At 48.3% G+C, this 22,392-nt stretch overlaps 1 protein-coding gene across 3 annotated transcripts in view; it reads left to right on the top strand.

Moving 5' to 3' along the window:
* Positions 1 to 22,392, top strand: part of SH2D3C (SH2 domain containing 3C) — a 72,318-nt gene that overhangs the window by 42,861 nt on the left and 7,065 nt on the right. For 2 of the 3 annotated variants that reach the window (XM_080990833.1, XM_080990834.1), the window contains 4 exons: positions 15,275 to 15,403; positions 16,692 to 17,140; positions 20,102 to 20,226; positions 21,071 to 21,642. In XM_080990833.1, coding sequence (XP_080846959.1) covers positions 15,275 to 15,403; positions 16,692 to 17,140; positions 20,102 to 20,226; positions 21,071 to 21,642 — 1,275 coding nt within the window. Of the gene's footprint in view, positions 1 to 582; positions 772 to 15,274; positions 15,404 to 16,691; positions 17,141 to 20,101; positions 20,227 to 21,070; positions 21,643 to 22,392 lie in introns of those variants that run through there. The other variant, XM_080990835.1, reaches the window with a different exon arrangement.

Here is a 22,392-nt window from a genome sequence, read left to right as displayed (position 1 = left end):
AGAGGCCGCTGCTTTCCTCTGCCTAATGATAAGGCTGGTCCTGAGGAGGACTGTAACCTTACTATATCAGGAAACAGCTGTGGCTCAGTTGCAGAGTGCCTGCTTTTCTTGCACAGGCCCCAGGTTCAGTCCCAGACATCTCCAGGTGGGGCCAGAAGCATCCTCTACCTGAAACCCTGCCTGCTTGGCTTACGTTATTTTAAAAACCTGCCTCTAGGTCCTTGACCCATTGAAATGCATGACCCTAAATTAGCCATGTTCATAAACTTCAGGTGCATGTGTGCACTTGTTCTGTGTTGCTCTTGTTGCTCATATACACAGCCCTGCAATCTAGGCATTTGAGAAGCAGGTTTAAAACCGCAAATTAATAAAAGTTGGGCTGGAGATCAGTGACAGCAGGGAAAATGCAGTCTCGAATTAAAGGGCGAGGGGGACCCTTTGAACTGCTTTGGAGGGTCTGCCCCATCCTTCATCCCTGCACCCCTGTCCTCCAGGAGAGGAAGGCGCTGGGCTGGGGGGCTGGGCTCCCTCCCCTCCCTCTTCCCAGCCCCGCCCCCACGACAAGGGATGAGGTAATCTGGGAAGCCGCCGCGGCTGAAGTTAAAGCCCAGCCGCGAGCGATTGGAGCATCAGCCGGTTGCGCCGAAGCTGCGGCTCGTGTTGGTGCTTCGGATCTCCGACAGAGGAGCCATGACGGACCGCTGCAGCCTCTGGAGCGCCCTTTCTGCAGCCGCCTGCTGCTTCTACCGGGGGTCTTTCATGCAAGTGCAGGTGAGCGGAGCCCCACAACCGCCCGCCCGCCCCCAGACCACCCGGAGGGTAGGTGAGAGGGCGTGGGCGCGCAAGCAGAGGGTGTGCGCGAGAAGGGGATCCCCCTCTTAGGCTCGCTCTCGTTCTGCTTTGGGGAGTACAGTGGGGGGGGGGGGGACGCCCTCTCCAGCACCGGTTAGGGGTGTAGACAAAGCGGGGTCTTCTATCCAGGGCCATTCTGTGGGAATGAGGACCCAACCCCCACGCTCAGAGCCGGGGTGCTTCTGCTTTCAGGGGTGCAGAGGAGAATTTCTTTCGATGGGAACTCCTTTCATTCTTTGTGTTTTCCAGAAGGAGTGGCATGTGAGGGGAGTCTCCTCGCCAGCACCTGGCTACCAATATCTCCGCTGAGGGTGTGTGTGGCAGGAACCCTCTCCGCAAGGAGGGTCCAGGTGGGGGTCTCTGTCTAGCTTCAGGGTTACTGTTATTGAGGACACCCTCGGGAATCCCCTGGTGTGTGTTTTCTATTCATTCTTTCTAGGTGCAGAGGGGGGTGTCCCTACCCCACCCCAGTTCCTGATCTCTTTGCGTTACATATGTCAAAATGAATAACCACATCCAGAAATACTCCTTGGGTGGGAGGAAGTATGAGGTGCCCTTTCACCATGACTCTCTCCCCCCCCCCCCCCAGTAGAGTTCAGACAGAAAACTTTCAAGACCTCTCAGATCCAGAGGACTGGGGACCCTCTTTAGAGAGGTTCATTGTACATAGACCCCCAAGTGCCACCAGCAGCAGCAGCAGCACTGATGGGGGCAGCTGGCTGCAGAACTTTTCCATGCTGAAGAAATTAACTTTGCTTTAGCCGATCTCTCCATTCATGAGCATCTCTGAATATTCTCTAGATGACACATGTATGTGTGTGTGTGTGCGTGTGTGTGCGTGTGTGTAAACTTTGCTTCTGCATTCTTTCCCCATTCATTCTGTGAGACAGAAATCTGGGCAAAGTATGGGGAGGCACAGGATTCTGCCTTTGCTCCAGGCTTGCAGTGGGTCATGACTTGCAAGGAGGTCCAGCCTTCTTGATCTGACCTGGACTTTGGGGACCCAGAAGCAGGGAATTCCCTGCTCCCCCCCCCCCCCAGTCTCCTGGTCCCAATCAGCTGTGAAGAGTGGGGGTGCCTTCTGTGGAAGAGGCCCAACTCTTGGCACTGCCAAAACCAAGGGCGTGTTGAGGGGATACACCTGCTGGAGAACGGGGGGGGGGGGGGGCCTCTTGCCGCAAGGTGAGCGAAAGTAGGTCAGAATCACCCCCACAGGTATCTATCTTTCTGCTCTGTGCCAAATAAAGGAGAGTGTGAGGATTGCACCCATCTCCACTTAAGTTCACTAGGGGACACCCATTTTTTGACTTTTTGTCTCTCCCCCCTGCCACCCCAAAATTGCTTCCAGGGAGCATCTCTTTTGCTCTCGTGGGCTATCCTGCCTGCCTCAGTAGTACTTGTGGTTGTGGAGAGACTCTCTGATCCACAATTCCTGATTGCAGCTGGCAGGGCAGCTCCCCTGGGGTGCCCACAACCAGGTTGCCCAGCCCAGAACCAGCTGGGGTCTGCCAAGGTAGCTTGCTTTCTGATGCAGGGAAGGCACTTGGGTTGGAGCAATGCCCCACGACCACAGTTAACTTTCCTATGCACTTGCTGCCTGGGTGCAAGGACTGGGGTGGGAGGGAAATATTTTGCGACCTCCTGGCTTTGGAGATATCCAGAGTACTTTGCAACCTTTGATTCCTCCACTTTGCAGCAGGAGGAAGAGTGTTTGGATCATGGAGCAGGGAGGTAGAGGTGGAGGAACAGACGAAGGTCTTGGAGAAAAGTCTTTTCTTCTCCAGACTGGGGTGTGTGTGCTTGTGTACCTGCCTAGGATTCAGACCTTTTTATAAAAGGTCCCCAGGCCCCACCTATTTGTACAACCCCCCCCCTTCATTTGATTTTATTTGGATTTCTGACAACAACATCTTCACTTGATTTTCTGACTTAAAATGTATTTTAAATATTGCAGCATTCCCCTCCGCCTCTCTCTCTGAGGGGGGAAATTGATTATTTGAGCATGATGTCATCCAGAGACCAGAAAGCAACAGCACTAGATTTGCTTACGGTATTTGCCTCGCTCCAATCCAAGTCCTACTAGATGACGTGTGTGTCCATCGTTCTTTTCTACACCCACACACACCCCTTGTCCTGGTGTGGTGGGTGGTCTTTCTATATCCTACTCCAATACACCCCACCAGTCATCTCTAAACATTTTCATCTTAAAATGATTTATACCCCTAAATAAATATTTTGCCTTGTTAAGGCAGATAACACTGCCCACCCTGGCCCCAAATCAGTTCCTCGCCCCTAATTACACTTTGGGAACTTAGAAAATGATTCACGCCCAGTGCACCTTGGGTGACTGGTAACAGTTGTTAAACAGAACCTCAAGATTCAGAGGCAGTCTACCTCTAGGTAGCAGTTTCTGGAATGGAGCTGTTGTCTTCATGTCCTGCTTGGCTGGGAGGTGGGGTGTGCTTGCCAGAAGTATCTGATTGGACTCTGTGGGAAGCAGACTGTTGGTGCAATCCTACTGAGCTCTTATTGCTTTCCAAAAGGAGAAGTAGACAAAGGCAGCTGGCTGAGAGGCAGATTTTGTAGAATTTGCTTGGGTCTCTTACCCTGAGAATACTGAAGGGGTGTAGCTCAGAGGCAGACCACCTGCTTTGCATGCAGAAGGTCCCAGGTTCAATCCCCAGCATCTCCAGGTAGGAAAGGAAACAATTCCCTGTCTGAAACCTTGAAGAGCTGTTGCCAAGCTACGTAGACAATACTGAGCAAAATGGACCAGTATTGGTCCGACTCACTATAAGCCACCTTCCTTTGTTTCTATGACCTTGTCGAAAGTGTCATTCTTTTATTGAGCTAGCTGGAGAGGCCAGGCTATCACATACAAATGGAGCCTCCACTTCCAGTCTGCTTCTGAATGCAAAGTGCTTTTGTGTCTTGCTTGTGGGCTTCCTGGAGGTATCCCATTGGCTGCAGTGGTAAATACCATACTGGACTAGGTGGACCTTGGGTCTGATCCAGCAAGGCTCCTATTATGTGCTTTGCATTTCAGTTCTGGAAGTGCAGAGACAATCTTGTGTGTGCTAAAACAGAAAATGAAAAAAACAGATGTCCTGTGTTTGAGCCTCCACCTTATTCCAAGAGACTTTGACCAAAAGTTAGTGACATGGCTCCAAGGCATTTTGAGGCATAAAAGGCCAAATTGCTGCCTGCCCCCAAGAAATGATTGACCGCTTGCTGCCCTGGAAGTTACCCTGCTTCACTTTGCCCAATGGTAGGGCTGGCTCTAGATGTACCTTGCGACTGTACCTTAGGCCAGTACCTGGGCAAAATCTTTATCATGCATTGGCTCCCTTGGATCCTCAGTTATAAGCACTGGCACACAGGTGCTAGTATTTTCCCTATTTTGGTTTTTTTTGGAGAAGGCCTTCTTAAAATCTGGTTGGTCTTGGGGCCTGTCATACTATAAGGCAGAGTGAGTCAGCTGCCTCAAGCAGCAAATGTGGGGAGCTGGGCAGCCATGGTGAGGTGCTGGAGAACAGAGCTGTGTGTGCCTTACACAACTGCCTTACACAACTAAAGCTAGCCTATAGCCTTCAGGTTTGCTGGAGAGTGCTGTTTCATCAACAATGCCTCTGGATTTGGTACATGGAGGTGTGTGGCACCATTCTTCTTGCTCCAGGAAGCAGCATTCCTTGGGCTGGCCCTGATTGCTACAGTAGTCTCCTCTTAGGTGTCCAAGCATACAGTGGTGCCCCGCAAGACGAACGCCTCGCAAGACGAAAAACGCGCAAGACGAAAGAGTTTTCCGTTTTTTGAGTCGTTCCGCAAGACGAATTTCCCTATGGGCTTGCTTCACAAGACGAAACGTCTTGCGAGTTCTTGCGAGTTTGTTTCCTTTTTCTTAAAGCCGCTAATAGCCGTGCCTCACAAGACGAAAAAACCGCAAGACGAAGAGACTCGCGGAACGGATTAATTTCGTCTTGCGAGGCACCACTGTATTTCCCAAGACCTTTAACTGGCAGCAACTCCTCTAGGTCTTGGATGGAAGGTCCCCTGTTGCCACCCCGGCTCCTCTAGATCCTTTGAAGGTAGAGACTGCAGGGACTGAACCTGGGACCTTCTGCATGCAAAGCAGTTGCTGTACTACTGAATGGCCCCTCCCACTATTGCCCAGAATCCAGCAGAATTACGTACATGTGAGACAATTGATTTTTTTTTTGTTTTCCCCTTGGGTATAAGGGTAACACCTCACCCATTTGGGGTGCCTTGAATGCAAAAGTGCATCTCTCCAACCAACAAAGCTCACGTTACTATGGCTGCAGGTGTGCTTGGGTGGTGCTTGGGCGAGCTGCACATTCTTTTCCTCTTACGACCCTCCGGCCAAACCTGTCAAGAAATATATCCTTGTGTATCCTTCATTGTGATCAAGAGGCTGGTGCTGGAAGCCTGTCACAACAACCAGGGCAAAGGTGCCCAAAGCATTACATGCCAGGGCTTGTTTTTAAAATATTGGTCTCTTTTGATTTTGATCAAGGTTTCGGAGTTGAATGGAGCATTGCAGAGCTCCATCCTGGCAATGTAAAGGTTAAGAAAGGTGTGATAAGTGTTAAGAGAGAGAGAGAGAGAGAGAGAGAGAGAGAGAGAGAGAGTGCACACGTGCACCCTTGTGTGTGCATGCTTCTCTGCTCCCGCACAGCACTAGAGCTTAAGAGAGCCACACCCCACCCACTGTCCCCTCCTCAGACATTCAATCTGCTTCTAGGCTGGCTGGCTTATGTGTGCAGATTTTGTGCCCAAACTGGCATGCTGAACTCTGCATGAATGACTGGGGGCTTTCAAGCTGACAGCAGCATCTCTGCCTCTTTCTACCAATGGCAGCGCACCCGGCGCTTGAAGCAATTACATCATTGCTAGCCAATAGCGGACCAGGAAAGGGATGCAGCATTTGGAGTGAGATAAGGGATGGATAGATAGATGTACGTTATATTCAGCATACACACACCCACACACCCATCCTGCATCGAGGTAGCTGAGTGGGGGAATTGCACCAGCATCAAAGCAGGCATTGCTTTGTCCCCTGCTGCAGTTTAGTAGACCCCTCTGGAACATCTTGGGGGGGGGGGGAGCTGTCAGCATTTATTTATATGCAAATAAGAAAAAGGCATTTAAGTAAGGAGTACATTCCAAGGACATTCACTCATATCTGTCTTCCCCACCCATGGCTGTTTGGTGCCTTCCCACCCCCATCCAATTTTCTCTTGAACCTTGAGCATTCACCATTGTATAAAGCAGCTGCCGTAGCCAAACTGCCTTGCTTCTAGGTGTCTTCAGCACTTCCCACCCCACCCCTAGCAGGTTCAAAAAGAAGATGTAAAGCCCTTTGCCTTTGTTCACTTGCACATTCCAAAAGTTGACTCTGGCCTCTTCATCATGCCATTTCTCCTCCCTGGACCTCTCTGAACCCTGGCTGAATGAGAGGAGCAACCACTTGTTTATTCCTCATCACACAGAGAATAAGACGGGCCAGGTTGAGCTCCCACACCTCCCACAGATGTGCGACTCTGCTCCCTGCATGTTACAAACCTTCTGTAACGCATACCAGATGCACAGAGCTCTTAAACAAGCACAGACTGTATCATGAAATAGAACTCCATGCTTTTAAATCCTGAGTGGTTCTTTGGCCCATTGTAAGAATCTTCCCCTCATGACCTGTGTGTGTGCGTTGCCATTTCTTACCAATTTCAGAAGAGATGGTATAGGCATGTACCACACCCATGCCACAGTGTTCCACAGGTGGCGTAGATTCTGTGTTTCTGAGAACTTCAGGCTTTTGAACCAGCAACAACAAAAGAAAGAGAAAGAAAGATGTGGGGGGGGGGGGGAACAGTCAACTTTCATTCTTTACATCGTATATGAGTAGAATTTTTGTATCAGTGACATGTGGATAGATATCTTATTTTTGCTGGTGGAGTAAGAAACCAAGAGAGCCCAAAGCAAGGTTGGTTGATTGGTTGTAGTGTGTTTTGATTTTGTGTGTGTGTTTGGGGGTTGGAATATGTCATTGTCTTGTTGGCTTGTGCAGTATTACAGGAAACCTGCAAAATAACCAAACAGGTAATAGAAGCAATTCCAGAACTGACCCTACTAAATATCTTCCAAGACAGTAATGAGCACCCACACAACAAGGAACTCATACGTCACTGTCAGCAGCTAGAAGTATCCTAACCAGATACTGGAGGGACCTGTCAGGAGTGTCTGTGGACCAGTGGTACCAAACTGTACAGGAAACTGCCCTACTAGAAAAGCTAACTAGCTCAGAGGTATTCTGTTGCTGTTGTCCTCGGACTCCGTTCATCCCCTCCTCCCTCCTTTGCTATTCTTTTCTTCTTGGCCTTTACTACGCCAAGGTCATCCTGCTCCTTGCCTTGCCCTCAGTCGCAGTTGCCCTCCAGACTCCCTTATTATTCTCTGCAGGAGGTCCATCAGTGAGGCGGAGGGGAAGAGTGGTAGGAGCGAGTAGAGCAGGCAAGGAAAAATCCAGAGAGACAGCTGAGCTGAATGAGAGGAGGGGGGCGCAAATGGAACAACATGCATTCTGGCAGTCTAGATGTTTGATAAATCAGCGTCCCCCTGTTGTGCCTTTTGGGAGTTGCCTTCTTCAAATCTGACTAGGACAAATGGCCACAGAGTTGTCATTTTTTTTCCAGGGTCTAGAGATCAATCTCTCCACCCCCAATGACTTTTAGAAGTCAAATCTGGCTTGGCCAGAGAGACACACATGCTTCTTACAATCCATCACTATTCAGTATGGTAAATGCATGCCCATAATCACTAAAGGCAGGTGTAGCACCTACCATTTTGGTTTATTGTGAACTGTTGATAATGCAGTTCAAAGCAACTATGCCTCTCCTCCTCCGCCACCCCGCTGCCCTCATGTGAATATATTGAACCAAAAGCAAACACATCCTCTTTGCTCTTAGATATAGTGTCAGGCAGGCAGCTGCAGTGAAAATGAGGGGACGGCAAAGAAAACCATTCATCCATGTGGGGCTCAAACCCTGATCCCTTTATCAGAGTACACTGTTTTCATTTGCGAAATGCTATAGGGCAGAATTTGACTTGAGCCCTCCAGATGTTTTCAAGCATCAACAACCATCATCCCCAGCCAGTGCAGGTTTTGTGGCCCAAAACATCTGGAGAAGGCACCAGGTTGGCAAAGGCTGTATGTTATGGTACTTGTTGCCCTCTTCTCATCTCACCTCCTCTCCCTACACAAAACTCCATCCTCTCCCCAATGCTGCCTGAATGGGCAGGTCTGGACAATCTAGGCCCAAAATGATTCCTTCCCCCCACCCTGCAATTCTCATAGCCACAGAGAAAAGTTAGCCTTGAAGGGGTCCTCCCTCCACCTTCCTTGGGAGGAAGTTGTAGCAGAGGAAATATGGGGCTGCAGCAGCAGCAATCACTATGGTGACAGCATCAGTGGCCCATGGTCACCATGGGGGTTGCCATGGTGACAGCATCTGCTCTGGCCTAGACACCCCCTGGGAGTGCTGAAGGGGAAGAGAGCAGGACCTGGGGTTACTATTTATTTTTAATAACGGTTCAAGCACACTGGAGGACGTTGGGGTGGGAGGGGGTGAAGGGTGAGCAATGAACCAGAGTTACGTGCACCTTGCAGAGGCCCCAGTATCCAGTTCTGATTTTCAGGATGCATCTCTGAGGCAAATCCCCACCCCATTCTGTTAAGCTCTCTTATCACTTAAAACCGGGGGGGGGGGGGGGGGCTTGCTTTAGAGTCCCTGAGAATTTAGCTCAGTGGAGAGACTGCCAGATCCAAACCTACTACAGTGTACCCTTCCAGCTGAACAAATATACGTTTGGGGAAACCTGGCTTATTAGCTGTACACATGAAAAGTTGGGCTAGGCAATGCACCGTGATATATCACCAGCTACACATTGTGATAGATCTGTGTCTAGTTCGGTCTAGTTCTGGGCACCACAACTTAAGAAGCTTATTGACAAGCTGGAAGATGTACAGAGGAAGGTGACCAAGACAATCAAAGGTCTGGAAACCAAGCCTCACAAGGAACAGTGGAGGGAGTTGAGTATTTTTAGCTTGGAAAAGAGAGGAGATATGATATCCATCTTTAAATATCTAAAGGGCTGTCGCATGGAGGATAGAGCAAGCTTGTCTTCTCTTGCTCCTGAGGGTAGGACCAATGGATTCCAGTTACAAGGAGGGAGATTCAGACTAAACATCAGGAAGAGCTTTCTGATTATAAGAGCTGTTTGGCAGTGGAATGGACTCCCACAAGAGGTGGTGGTCTTCCCTTCCTTGGAGGTTTTAAAGCAGAGGTCAGATGGCCACCTGCCATGCATGATCTAGTTGAGATTTTTGCTTGGGTCCCTTCCAACTCTACAGTTCTATGATTCTTTGATTCCCAGAGGAATCCCACCAGAGGAACTCTTAGGAGAGACTTCTCACTATTAATTATTAATATTTTTAAGGCTGGATTTTTAGGGTTAGCTGCTATACAAAATTATGCTTAGGCTTTCATAACTGCTCTTAACACTTTTAACTCTCTGTCATGCACTGGTTTTATTGAGTGTTTTAATGTGTTCTGGATGCTATTTTTGAAAGCTGGCAAAAGCACTTTGTGATACGGTAGTATAGAAAATCAATTGAACAACAACAAACCAATAAACTTTGTAAGGTATGTGGCTACTTTATTTTAATTTCAGCCCAGCGTGATTTACTTCTTTTTAACCCCAGAATCCCAGGTGTCAGTCTGTCTTAAATTCAACAAAGCAAAAGGCTGTCCAGTTTTAGTGATCCTTGCATTTAAGTACAGGAGAAATCTGCTGCTGAGTCAAGGTCTCACCTAGTCCAGCATTCTTAATATGAGGATCCTAGCATCTGGAAGGTGTGAGAAGACCTGAAAACATCTCTGCAAAAGACATGGGAAGCTGCCTTATACTGAGGCAGACCCCTTGATCCCGCTTACTCAGTATTGCCCACACAGACTAGCAGCTACCTTCCAAGGTTTCAGGCAGGGGTCCCTCCCAGCCCCTCCTGGAGATGCTGGTGGTGGAACCTGGAGCTTTCTGCATGCAAGGCAGGTGCTCTGCCAACGAGCTTCTCCTTCATTCTGCCACACCTGCCCAGAGCATCGCTACTTCTCACCCACCAAAGTCCCTGATTCAGCGATGCTGAGACATTACATCATTGCCTCGCCTCTCCTCCAGGGAGAGGAAACCAGCGATGGGGAGGAGAGCAGGGGAAATGGGGAGGGTGGGATTGTATGTTTAAGGCTCAGGTGCACAAGGGCATTAGCGAAATGGGGCATTAGCGGAAAGCTCATCTTTATGCAGAAGAATCCCTTTTTAAATCTGTCATTATTATTCATTAAACCAGCCGGCATGACATGCAGCAGGGCTAACCCTTTGTGGGGTTTGTTTATGCCTCTCTGCACAATCTGTCAGAAATATTTTGGGACTGCATGGGTGGGGAGGGGGGGTGGAAGGACTAGCAATTTCCTACTAGCGCATTATTTCAGTTCACATTTGCCAGCTGCTTCTTGTTGGTTATTGTTCTCTCTCTCTCTCTCTCTCTCTCTCTCTCTCTCACACACACACACACCCCTACACCCCTCTGTAGAATCCGTCGTCTTAGCTTATCTGTGCTGGAAAGTGGCAACCTTGCTAATACACACACAGAGAGAGAGAGAGAGAGAGAGAGAGAGAGAGGAGCTTTCATTAAATCCCTACAGGGAGCTAAGGATTTGGAGGGCAAAGAACAAGGAAAACTAATAGGTAGGCTAGATCAGGCGCGATTAGTCCAGGCCTGGCACCTTAATCCCATCTGCGCTGTAGTGATTTGGGACAGAGCCTGGCAGAAATTCCAGGGCTCGTTCACCAAAGTTTGGATCCCATCAGTTCTGTATGGAAGGTATAAGGTTCCTTGAAAATTAAGCACGGGGCCAGACTGAGGGTGGGGAGGGATGTTGGCCATTTTGTTGTCAATGTTCAGGGCCACCAGGAAAAGGGCCGTGGTGGGTGTGGCAGGTAAGAAATGATGTCTCACTGAATACCAGGTCTTTCGCATTGGAGGCAATGTTGAGGGCATGATCAGGAAACAAAGTGTGGTTCGGAGCTGGCTTAAACTCAGCCACAAATTCTTTCTTTTTCCTTTTGCCATTGATAAAGCCACTGTCTTTGAGCCTTAATCTTCTATCTTTAAAGCACATTGCAAGCAGGAGTCCTTTGGAAAATGTTGAGGACATTTTCCGTGAAAGGAATTGGTAGTGCTGTATCTTAATATTGTAGTATCTCCTCTTTCCAGATGTCCTAGAGCAGACATCCCCAAACTCGGCCCTCCAGCTGTTTTGGGACTACAACTCCCATCATCCCTAACTAACAGGACCAGTGGACAGGGATGATGGGAACTGTAGTCCCAAAACAGCTGGAGGGCCTAGTTTGGGGATGCCTGTCCGTGAAAGGAATTGGTAGTGCTGTATCTTAATATTATAGTATCTCCTCTTTCCAGATGTCCTAGAGCAGACATCCCCAAACTCGGCCCTCCAGCTGTTTTGGGACTACAACTCCCATCATCCCTAACTAACAGGACCAGTGGACAGGGATGATGGGAACTGTAGTCCCAAAACAGCTGAAGGGCCGAGTTTGGGGATGCCTGCACACAGCCACATATTTGAGGGGAAATGGAGATAAAACAGAGTTTTATCTACCTGTTATACAGATAATGGTCGGGGGGTATTCTGCTACCTTAATACAATAGTTGGTGCATAAATGAGGCATAAGGAATTAATTCATTGTTAATAATACTGTTGATTGTGCCCACTGGGATTAATATACCTAGCTTAGCCATGCCATTGAGTTCATGGGTCTGCTCAGAATGTGGCTAACGTTGGATACAAGCAACCTTTTGCCTGCAATTCCAACCATGTCTACTCAGAAGTAAGTCCCACTGAATTCCATGCTGAAGTCAACACCTTCCTGCACTTCATCTTACTGACTGCAGACTGGAGCAATGTCTTTTTCTCACGTCGTATGCCCCATTTTATCGCGTAACAACCCAGCCTGAAGAAGACCTTTGTTCAAAAACCTGCTCGCAGTGTTTTCATTTACCCTAATAAGAGGCCACTCTTGCTTTAGGTATGTCCAAATGGGTGTTACTTATGGGAAAGTTGTGGTTAGAACAGGCTTCTGCTTCCCATTAATTTGAACCAAAGGCACAATAAGTTGCCCCAGTCTCCCAGTGCTGCAAAACCAGCATGGTTTCATTACAAGTGGCGGTGGCTTTGCTGAACTAAGTTGCCTAATGAGAGAGGAGATCAGGAAAGCAGGGGTGGGGAGGAACCACCTGCCGCTTGGTTGAACAGGGCAGAAGACTCTGCGGCAGCCACCTGAGCCCCTTGCGCTGATGAGATCTTTGTTTCCAACCCTCCCTGCCACCCCACTGAATGACTTTTGCTGAGCTTGCATCACCAATTCCCTAACCTGCTGAAAATCTTCAGGCAGACTGAAATAACCTAATGTCAGGCACTGTGTGTTTGGTTGCTGTGATGGGAGAGGCAGAAGGAAGATTCTTTCCCCAAAGGGTAGCTTAATGCAAATGTCCCTCTTGGGACAATGAGTAGGGCGAGGGGAAGGCAAGAGGCATGCCTGAGCTTCTTGGTCCTCCCATCAGTAGTGCAAGCAGGGACTGACTTTGGGGCAGAGGCTAGGGTCACAACCAGCAGAACTGGAGGGGGATGAGTAGAGAAATGCAGCAGGCTGTGAAATAATAAACATTTCCCTCTAAAGAAGATGCTCCCCACCCCTGAATAAGTCTAAAATTACCTAACTCCACCACTGGGTCCTTTGTGCACTCAAGCACACCAATCAAGGTGCATCGCCTCAGAGTTGGCTAGCCAAGCTGATCTGTCAACTGACTCTTCTCTGCCGACAGGCCTTTCACAGCAGAAACCACTTCACAGCTCATGTTAGCTGACGAGTCTGTTTACACTTGGCCTGGTTCCCAGCCAGTGGCAATGCCGGCAGCCACGTGTGAGTGACTGAGTGGCTGGTTAACCAGGGTCAGGACGCCTGCCGAGAAAGAAGCTTTGCCAGCACAGGAGGCTTTGCCATCCTGGATGACCACCCCTCCTTCAGGCAAGCTTCAGCCCTTCATTTTATTTTATTCATTTTTAAAAAATCATTCCCTTGGGCCTTGCTTACAAGCACTCCAGGGAGCTTGGAAATCATTCCAGAATTGGTAGTCATAAACATTGTAAGTAAGGGCCTACATTACAGTTTCTTTCCTCACCCTTACCATATATATCAATATGCTGATGACACCCAACTTTATCTGTTGATGGACAGCCGCCCTGACTCGGCCCCGGACACACTGACCAGATGCTTGGAAGCTGTGGCTGGATGGCTGTGTGGGAGCCGGTTGAAGTTAAATCTTTCGAAGACAGAGGTCCTCTGGCTGGATCAGGACATGGGGTTGGGGGGCCAGCGCCTTCTGTCAAGAGCTTGGGTGTAACCTTCGACTCCTCCCTTTCCAAGGCGGCGCAGGTTGCAGCCACAGCAAAGGTAGCATTTTTCCATCTCCGCCGTATCAAGCAGTTGGTCCCTTACCTTTCTCTGGCCACAGTGATCCATGTGACGGTTACCTCCAGGCTTGATTATTGTAACTCACTCTACGCAGGGCTGCCCTTGAAGCTGACCCAGAAACTCCAGCGGGTGCAGGATGCTGCGGCGAGGCTCCTTATGAGGTCCTTGCCATGGGATCACATTCATCCAGTGCTTTACGAGCTGCACTGGCTCCCAGTGGAGTACAGAATAGGTATAAGGTGCTGGTTTTGACCTTTAAAGCCCTATACGGCCTAGGACCCTCGTACCTACGGGACCGCCTCTCCTGGTATGCCCCACAGAGGACCTGAAGGTCCACAAATAACAACACTTTGGAGGTCCCGAGCCGCAAGGAGATTAGATTGGTCTCAACTAGGGCCAGGGCCTTTTCAGTACTGGCCCTGACTTGGTGGAACGCTCTGCCACAAGAGACCAGGGCCCTGCGGGATTTGACATCTTTCCGCAGGGCCTGCAAGACAGAGCTGTTCTGCCTGGCCTTTGGTTTGGACTCAGTCTGACCCTTACGTTTCCCTCCCCTTATGGTTTTGATCTATGGGTTACTACTAAAATGAAGCTGCATTTTAAATTGTATTTTAACCTGTATTTTAATTAACTGGTTTTTTCCCCCCTATTACATTTTATTGTAATTTTTTTGGTGTTAGCTGCCCTGACCCCGGATCTGGCTGGGGAGGGCGGAGTATAAATAGAAAGTTTATTATTATTATTATTATTATTATTATTATTATTATTATTATATGAGAGAGAGAGAGAAGAACATAAGGAGAAGAGGCTGCTGGATGAGGCTAGTGGCCCATCAGGTCCAGCATTGTGTTCTGACAATGGCCAACCAGATGCACAAGCAGGACCTCTCCCCTCTTTTACAGCAGCTGGGATTCAGAAGCATTGCTGCCTCTGACTATGGAGGCAGAACAGAGCAGTCATGGCTGTTAGTCATTGATAGCCCTGTCCTCTGTGGATTTGCCCAATTCTCATTTAATGCCATCCAAGTTGATGGCCACCATTGCCTCCTGGGGGAGCGACTTCCCTAGTTTGACTCTGTGCTGCATGAAAAAAGCGCTTTCCTAAATATTCCAACATTTAGCTTCATTGGATGCCCACGAGTTCTGGTGTTAGGAGAGAGGTAAATTCTTGTGGAATTCCAATTCATTTTTACATCATTTGTCAAAGTTTTATGGGGATGTGAGTGGGCAGGACTGTGACTTGGTCTCCTGGGCAATTGGATGAATTTCTTTCTTGCCTCTACTCTTCTCCTCTCGTGTGTAAACAACACTGATTAGAGATTCAGGGGATCATTCAGATATTGGATCACTTGACAGATGAAGCAGCTGATTAAAGGGTGCAGAAAGAGAGCCAGTGTCCCAGTGGTGCCTCAGCCATAAAGGATCCTTCTTTCCACTACTCAGAAGAGAGGAAGGTCTTTTTGGTAGTGACGTCCACCATTTGGAACAGCCTCTCTTCAGAAATACACCATGTGCTCACTGTGCTATGCTCTGAGTGCTTGCTTAAAAACTACTTGTCCACTCAGGCATTCCAGGACTATCAGAATTGAAATGGTTCAGATATGTCCGCTTCAGTAAATATTGCCTTTCTTTGGATATTGTAGTATTCTGAATTTTTTTATTGTCGTTGATTTTATTACCTACCACCCAGTGTCAGGATAACACCTGGCACAGCTTGGCTCTGGCATACTGGTTGTGTCCACCACTGAAGGCTGACTTGGTGGCACCTCATTTAAGGCTCTTTCTCTCTCTTTCTCTTCCCCCAGTTCTCCAAGGAGAAATATATCCTTGACTCATCACCAGAGAAGCTTCACAAAGAGTTGGAAGAGGAGCTCAAACTCAGCAGCACGGACCTCCGCAGCCACGCCTGGTATCATGGGCGTATCCCCCGAGAGGTGAGGGGCAGCTGGAAGATCTCTGGCTAGAGGAAGCCCCGTGGGTCTGTGAGCTGTGTCTGTGCAACAGTGAAGAAGGGTGTGGGTGGTCTATGAGCCCCCTTGACTTTAGCTGGATGCTATCATGGCTGCCTGGGTCTCCTCATCCTCCTTGGTTTGGAGCAGGAGTGTCACAAAGCTCCTTCCTTTATACATGGGATTCCCCAACTGCACCTGTGCCCCTCCCTTGCTTTGTTCACAAGCAAGCTTCACCCTTTGGCAGGAGTGTCTCGTTCCCACCAACCTGTGGGAACCTGGCCTCCACAGCAGGGTTGTTGCTATGGCTGTGACTCATGGAGTAGATCTGGTAGACCATTTACTCAAATCCCCTGCTTGATGCAAAACATCCAGAGAACTAGCTCAGGGGAGGAGAACCTGTGGCCTTCCAGTAGTTGTTGGCAAACATCTCCCATCAGCCCAATGAGGGACCATGGGAGTTGTAGTCCCAACATTTGGAGGCTCACAGGTTTTCCCCACCCCAGACATTTGTGGGGAGATATCACCCCCTTAGAGTGGAAAAGGCTGTAAACCAGATGCCACAGATGTGCTGTTGCCCACAGAGCAACCACAGCGCTGCAGGAATTATTGGGAGCAATGGCATTGCCCACCCTACAGGTGGAGCACACCTGGGAATTTACAAGCACACTGTATGCTCACTCTCCAACAGGGAGAATTAGGATCCTGACTCTAAGACTGGACAAGATACGAATCCAAGAGAGATTAAATAAACAGCCAATTATAGGAAACAAGACTGCTTTCGTTGTTCTTCAGGCTTAGCATCACTAATCTGAGGCACTTGCTGTAAAAAGATAGGACTTTCAGTTAACAGTATAATTGTGTTTGGAAGAGGGCAGCACTCCCAATAGATGGGACTAATGTGGGAAACATGAGAATGATCGTGCTATTGGGGAATCCCTCACCCCTGCCCCAAAGGCTCAAGTTTCTCCACCCTTTAGCCCAATAGTCCTCAGCTTTTTGAGACCAAGGGCCCATCATTAGTCCAAACATGGTACCCTAGGAATCTGTGCTCCTGAACTTTAGTTAGTGGTGAGAGGACAGTGTTCTCTGCACATGATCAGAGAAACAGTTCTTCCCAACTTACCTTCAGAATGGAATCCTGCTCTCGTTCCAAGATGAGGAGCTGTTGGTTTTTTTAAAAAAGCCATTCATCTGAGCAAACAAAGAGCCTCTCACTTTCTTTCAGGGCATTGCAAATTTGCTTAAACAAACCTTCCATCTGGTCTTTCAGGTGTCTGAGAGCCTGATTCAGAGGAACGGGGACTTCCTGATCCGCGACTCACTCACCAGCCTTGGGGATTATGTGCTGACGTGCCGTTGGCGGAATGAGCCCCTCCACTTCAAGATCAACAAGGTGATGGTGAAGTCCAGCGAAGGCCGCACTCACATCCAGTACCTCTTCGAGCAGGAGAGCTTTGACAATGTGCCAGCCTTGGTGCGCTTCTATGTGGGCAACCGCAAGCCAATCTCTGAGCAAAGCGGGGCCATCTTCTACTGCCCCATCAACCGCACTTTCCCGTTGCGCTACTTGGAGGCCAGCTATGGACTTGCCAACGGGAAGCACAGCGGCTCGCACAGCCACTCCAGCCAGAAAGGGGGGCACATCAAACGGAGGAGCATTACCATGACTGACGGATTGACGGCTGACAAGATCACAAGGGGTGATGGGTGCCCAACCAGGTAAGCCTGTACAATTGCAAACCTGTTCTCCAACAGCCAGTCGTCTGCATGTAGCCAAAATGGCACCGCCCACATACAAGGAGGCAACATCAGCAGGCTTGGGGGAACTCTCAAAGACAAAACGAGGTGGCAGAGGGAGCCCTAGGGAGGGGACTGCCAAACACAGACCAGTGAGGTCTGAGCAAGTTCAATAGGCATGGAATGCTAACTGCTGCAGGGCAGGGTAGGCAGAAAGCCAGCGGGAGAGGAAATGGAATGGAGCATCCTGCAAGAGGGTGTGGTTGGCTGGATGGCACCCTGACCAAAAACGTTGCATCCCGCAACAGGTTGTTGCAGAGCCCCCTTGTGCATCCAGCTTTCTACATTAAGGGAGACCAGCTATGAGTGTTAGAGAACCACCTTTGCACTTGTGCAATTTCTACTGTGGACTCCACTCTCAGTGGTGGACTGCCTCTGGTTGTCTCAGCTGCTGTGCCTCAGCCCCTCTAGTTGCCAGTGTCTTCTCTGCTCTGGGTTGCATTCAACCTCAGAGGAGACATGTAGAAAATGATGCACGTGGGTAACTTAGGCCCATTAGTTTTAATTGGTCTGTTCTGAGTAGAACTTAGTTAGCCACAACCCTCTGGCTCCAAGGGAGACAAGTGATCATGAGCTTGTATTCTTTAATACCTGCTCATAGATATACAACTTCAGGGTTCTTTTCTGGAGACAACTGCATTGAGGTTACTGCAACAGGCACAGTTACTTAAGAAATGCCAGTATTGCTTTTCTCACATGTGGGAACTGGGAAGAACCAACAAATTACCAATATAAATTAATATAATTTCATTTCCACAAAGATGGCAGGCAGTGAGTGAAACGGCTTTGCGGCTTGAACTGCAAGTACAGAAATATAAAATAGCAAGAGATTTCGCAATTGCAAATCCCATCAAGTACCCGGGCCCACATTGCCTGGGCCATAAACTGAAATGGTTCCTATTGGGGGCAGGGGACTAGGAGATTGCTCCTAATGGAGTGTGTCTTGGGAAGTTGCAGTATGGACCGCAGTGCACCAGGCATTGGGGCCAACATGAAGGTTCAGAGACAGGGAGGGAGAGGAAAGTGGAGAGAGACTCTGTTAATTACCTGTCCTGAGGAAGGGAAGGCAAAAAGAAGCAATATCCTGAGTTTCCTAGTAGAGTCCAGAGTTGCTGCATAGGCAAGCATGGGCTCGTAGCAGGACAGTGCCTGGATATCTTGGAGAGCAGCCAAGACAAGAAACACCCAGGAAAAGGGTTCAGAATCAAGCAAAGATGAGGTCAAATATGGTTCGTTCATTAAATTTATATCCTACCCCCACCCCTACCTCCTGAATTTAATGAGCTCTAGCTCTGAGTCCTACAAATCAGTTCACATTTCCTGTCACAGAGTAGTGGGGAGGTCAGACAAAGGTGTGGGGGAATCAGAACCTACAGCTAGGTGACTGAGGTGCCCCTCATGGGGAAAAGATGGAGGCATTTCCCTGGAAATTTCCCAAGTGAGGGCTTTTCCACACTTAACTTTCCTCTGCTTATTTCCAGGCATGGTCCACACTTTAAAGCTCTGTGTCCAAGCGCAACCTCCCCTTTCTTCTTTTTGCTCCAGAGCTTTCTGAACCAAAAATCTGCTCTTTAAAGCCGAATCGGAGCAAATTTCAACCTGCAGAAAACCCAAATTGATATTTGCTCCGATTGAGCGCTGAAGAGTAGGTTTTTGTGGGAAATACTCCAGGGCAACAACAATGCTCTTATATGGAGCGTTAAAGTGTGGGCCTGTACCTGGAAATAGCATTGCAAAAGGTAAGTGTGGATAAGTCCTTGGGCTTAACTACCAGGGGAAGATGCTTGTTGGGGAAAGCCTCTTAATTTCTTTCTCAGAATTAATTAACAGCTGAATAGAGGTACCTTCACTTGCTTATTATTTATTTATATAAACTATTTCCAGCCAGAAGGTAATCCCAGAGCAGCTTGCAATCATGAAACATTAAAACCTCATATGTAGTAAAACAACAAACAAAATAGACATCAATAAAAATAATAAAATATCAGATACACTTGCATTAGGTATACCAAAAGTTTCTGGGGACTCATTACGCTTGCAGTGGGCTTATTTTACTCATCATTGTTTACATTGTGGGTAGGTGGGAAGACATGAAACTATGGAGAAGGTCCTATTAAAACCACTGTAGCTTCCTCTGGTTCCTTGGCAATGGCACCACACTCATTTGTTTGGCTATGTGCAAAATAAACAAAGGGCAGCATTCAGCTGTGTGTAGACTCTTTGAAATGAATGAGAAGGACTAAGTTAGGTCCATTGAATTTCAGTAGGTCTGCTTTGAGTGGAACCTAGTTGAATACCACCCACGGTTCTCAGGTTTGTGTGGAGCTCCAGCTGAACCAAGCTTCTCGATAGCAAGAGGTTTGCTGCTCTGGGTCTGAAGCAACTCAAGTCATCTCTATATCCCCGGGGCTCGTAAGTCCCCCTGTGTGAAATAGAACTCCTGCTTTTGAATAATACTTTACTTTTACGGTAGTGTGGCCTTCAATTAGAACCGACTCCCTTGCTGGCTTATGCAATTTGGTAATCCATCCTCCATGATGAGGACTGTGGCTGGGTGATGCCACCACACATCTCATACGGAAAAAGTGTCCCAGCTGATGGAGACTTTAGCATCCTGGACCCAGACTAGGGCACCTCACAAACAGGACAGGCCCATGTCATTGGCAAAGTGAGGCGACTAAGATTGAGGGAAGATAAAGCAGGTCCTCTTGATGTGGGCATTGTGCTTTTCTACAAACAGGCAAGAGTCCCTAGCCGCTGCACTTTTTGCCTTAATCAAAGCAACAATGCCCACTTATTCCATGGGTCTGGCCCCTTAGTCTGGCCCTGCTTGGTCCTCTTGGGAGGATTTTGTGCCAACACCTTCTTTTATCCTTTGCCTAGTGTCTCCTTGCCACATCACCGAGACATCATCCGGAATTGTGCGGTCAGTGTGGATCAAATCCAAGATCTCCACTCTTCAATGTCTCCCATCTCTGAGAGCCCTGCAACTGCAGCCTACAGCACAGGTAGGAACGGTTTTCAAAGAACAAAAATAAAATAAAATGGAGTGTGAGAGAAATATTCAACGTATAATAAAGAGTAATCACAATGGCATGTGAGAACTTCTCCCTACTGTTTATAAAGCATTTTTGTCCTGGTCTTTAGCCCAAAACTTTCTGGTCCTTTCCAGATTATCTTTTATTAAGTCCTCCTACAGAAATGGGCTGCGTAATTGTTTAGGGGACTCTTTTGGCAGAGGTTGCTGCTGTTGTTGCTGTTAGTTTTTATCTTTATTTTGGATCTTTTGATTTATGTGGAAATTGTTCAGTTTGGTTGTGTACTTTCTGTTGCTTTGTTTATTGTTTATGACTACTTTTTGTTATGTTTATAGTTATGTTGGAAACGGCATTGAGCATAGTTTTAACTTTGGAAAGGCAGCATACAAATAAATGATAATTTGTCTGCACAAAACTTGTAGGGAGGTCGTATGATGTCAACTATTGAACGTTCATTCTGATTTGATTGTGGGGGGTGGGGTTATACTATGCTGTGTTAAGTAATTATTATCCCGCACTTCACAATGCTTTTTCTGCAGGTTAAGTATTCGAGGGCTGATTTCTTGGCCTATGATAAAAACCCTTCTGTTTCTACCGCCAAACCTTTCAGAAGAGAATTTGCAACAGTTTGGCACCATTTTTGAGTGAATTGGATGTCAGTTTTTTGGTGAAATTGTTATAAAGCGGCAACATGGGCACACACAGATGATTGCGTGGACCTCATAACATGTTACCTTTGCAAACCAAATACTTGTTTTGCTGCCTGTGTCCACTCTTACAATAAAAAAACCCCTTTCTCTACCTCTGTTTGCAGTTACTCGGCTAAAACCACAGACTGGCCAAGCGGACAGTGGCATAACCCCGTCATCCCCTGTCATAAGACGCTCCAGTGAACCACAGCTGTGCCAAGGAAATGGTAGCAAGGCTGACCAGTCTGACAGCCCCCACTCGACCCCTTCCCATGGCTACTCAAGGGCCTCTCCTTCTCCCTCGGTCAGCAGCTATAGCGATCCGGACACAGGACATTACTGCCAGCTCCACCCTCCTTCCCCAGTTCAGTGGGACAGGCCAACTGCAGAGGGCAAACAGATGCCAGCCAAGAGCTACGTTGAGAGGCTAAAAGGGGACGAGGGCCAGAGAGGGCTTGCTCTGAATGGTTCTGACGTGGAGGTGGGGCCCAGGAAGAGGCTGGATCTGAACAGTGTGGGCTTTGTTGTCCCTGTTGTGGAAAGGACCTCCTCCTTCAACCCAGCTATCTTCCAGTCGCTCCTTATCCCTCTGGAAAACAAGCCCCTGGAGATGGCAGTGCTCAAGAAGGTCAAGGAACTCCTAGCAGAAGTGGACGCCAAGACTCTGGCCAAACATATCACCCAAGTGGATTGCCTGGTATGGGATTTTGGGTTGCTGGTGGCCTCTTTGGGCTGCCTCTCGTTCAGGATAGGGCCATTTAGTACCAGCTGTGGTGGTGGCATTGCTATAATAATAATAATAATAATAATAATAATAATAATAATAATAAATATATTTATACCTCGCCCATCTGGCTGGGTTTCCCCAGCCACTCTGGGCAGCTTCCAACAAAGTATTAAAATACCATGGTCTATTAAACATTAAAAGCTTCCCTAAAGAGGGCTGCCTTCAGATGTCTTCTAAAAGTCTGGTAGTTGATTGTCTCTTTGACATCTGATGGGAGGGTGTTCCACAGGGCGGGTGCCACTACCAAGAAGGCCCTCTGCCTGGTTCCCTGTATCTTGGCTTCTCGCCGCAAGGGAACCGCCAGAAGGCCCTCGACACTGGACCTCAGTGACCAGGTAGAACGATGGGGGTGGAGACGCTCCTTCAGATATACTGGACCGAGGCTGTTTAGGGCTTTAAAGGTCAACAGCAACACTTTGAATTGTGCTCGGAAGCGTACTGGGAGCCAATGTAGGTATTTCAAGACCAGTGTTATGTGGTCTCAGCGGCCACTCCCAGTCATCAGTCTAGCTGCTGCTTTCTGGATTAGTTGTAGTTTCTGGGTCACCTTCAAAGGTAGCCCCACATAGAGTGCATTGCATTTGGACACTGGGAATTCTGTTTGGGTGATCAGCTCTGGGCTGACCTGCACATTCAGAGAAAGCACATGTAGGTTGGTCA

Source organism: Podarcis pityusensis (assembly GCF_964106645.2).
Source record: "Podarcis pityusensis genome assembly, chromosome: Z".
NCBI classification, from domain to species: Eukaryota; Metazoa; Chordata; class Lepidosauria; order Squamata; family Lacertidae; genus Podarcis; species Podarcis pityusensis.
Note: the sequence above shows the minus strand (reverse complement) of the source record. Positions and strands in the feature narration are given on the sequence as shown.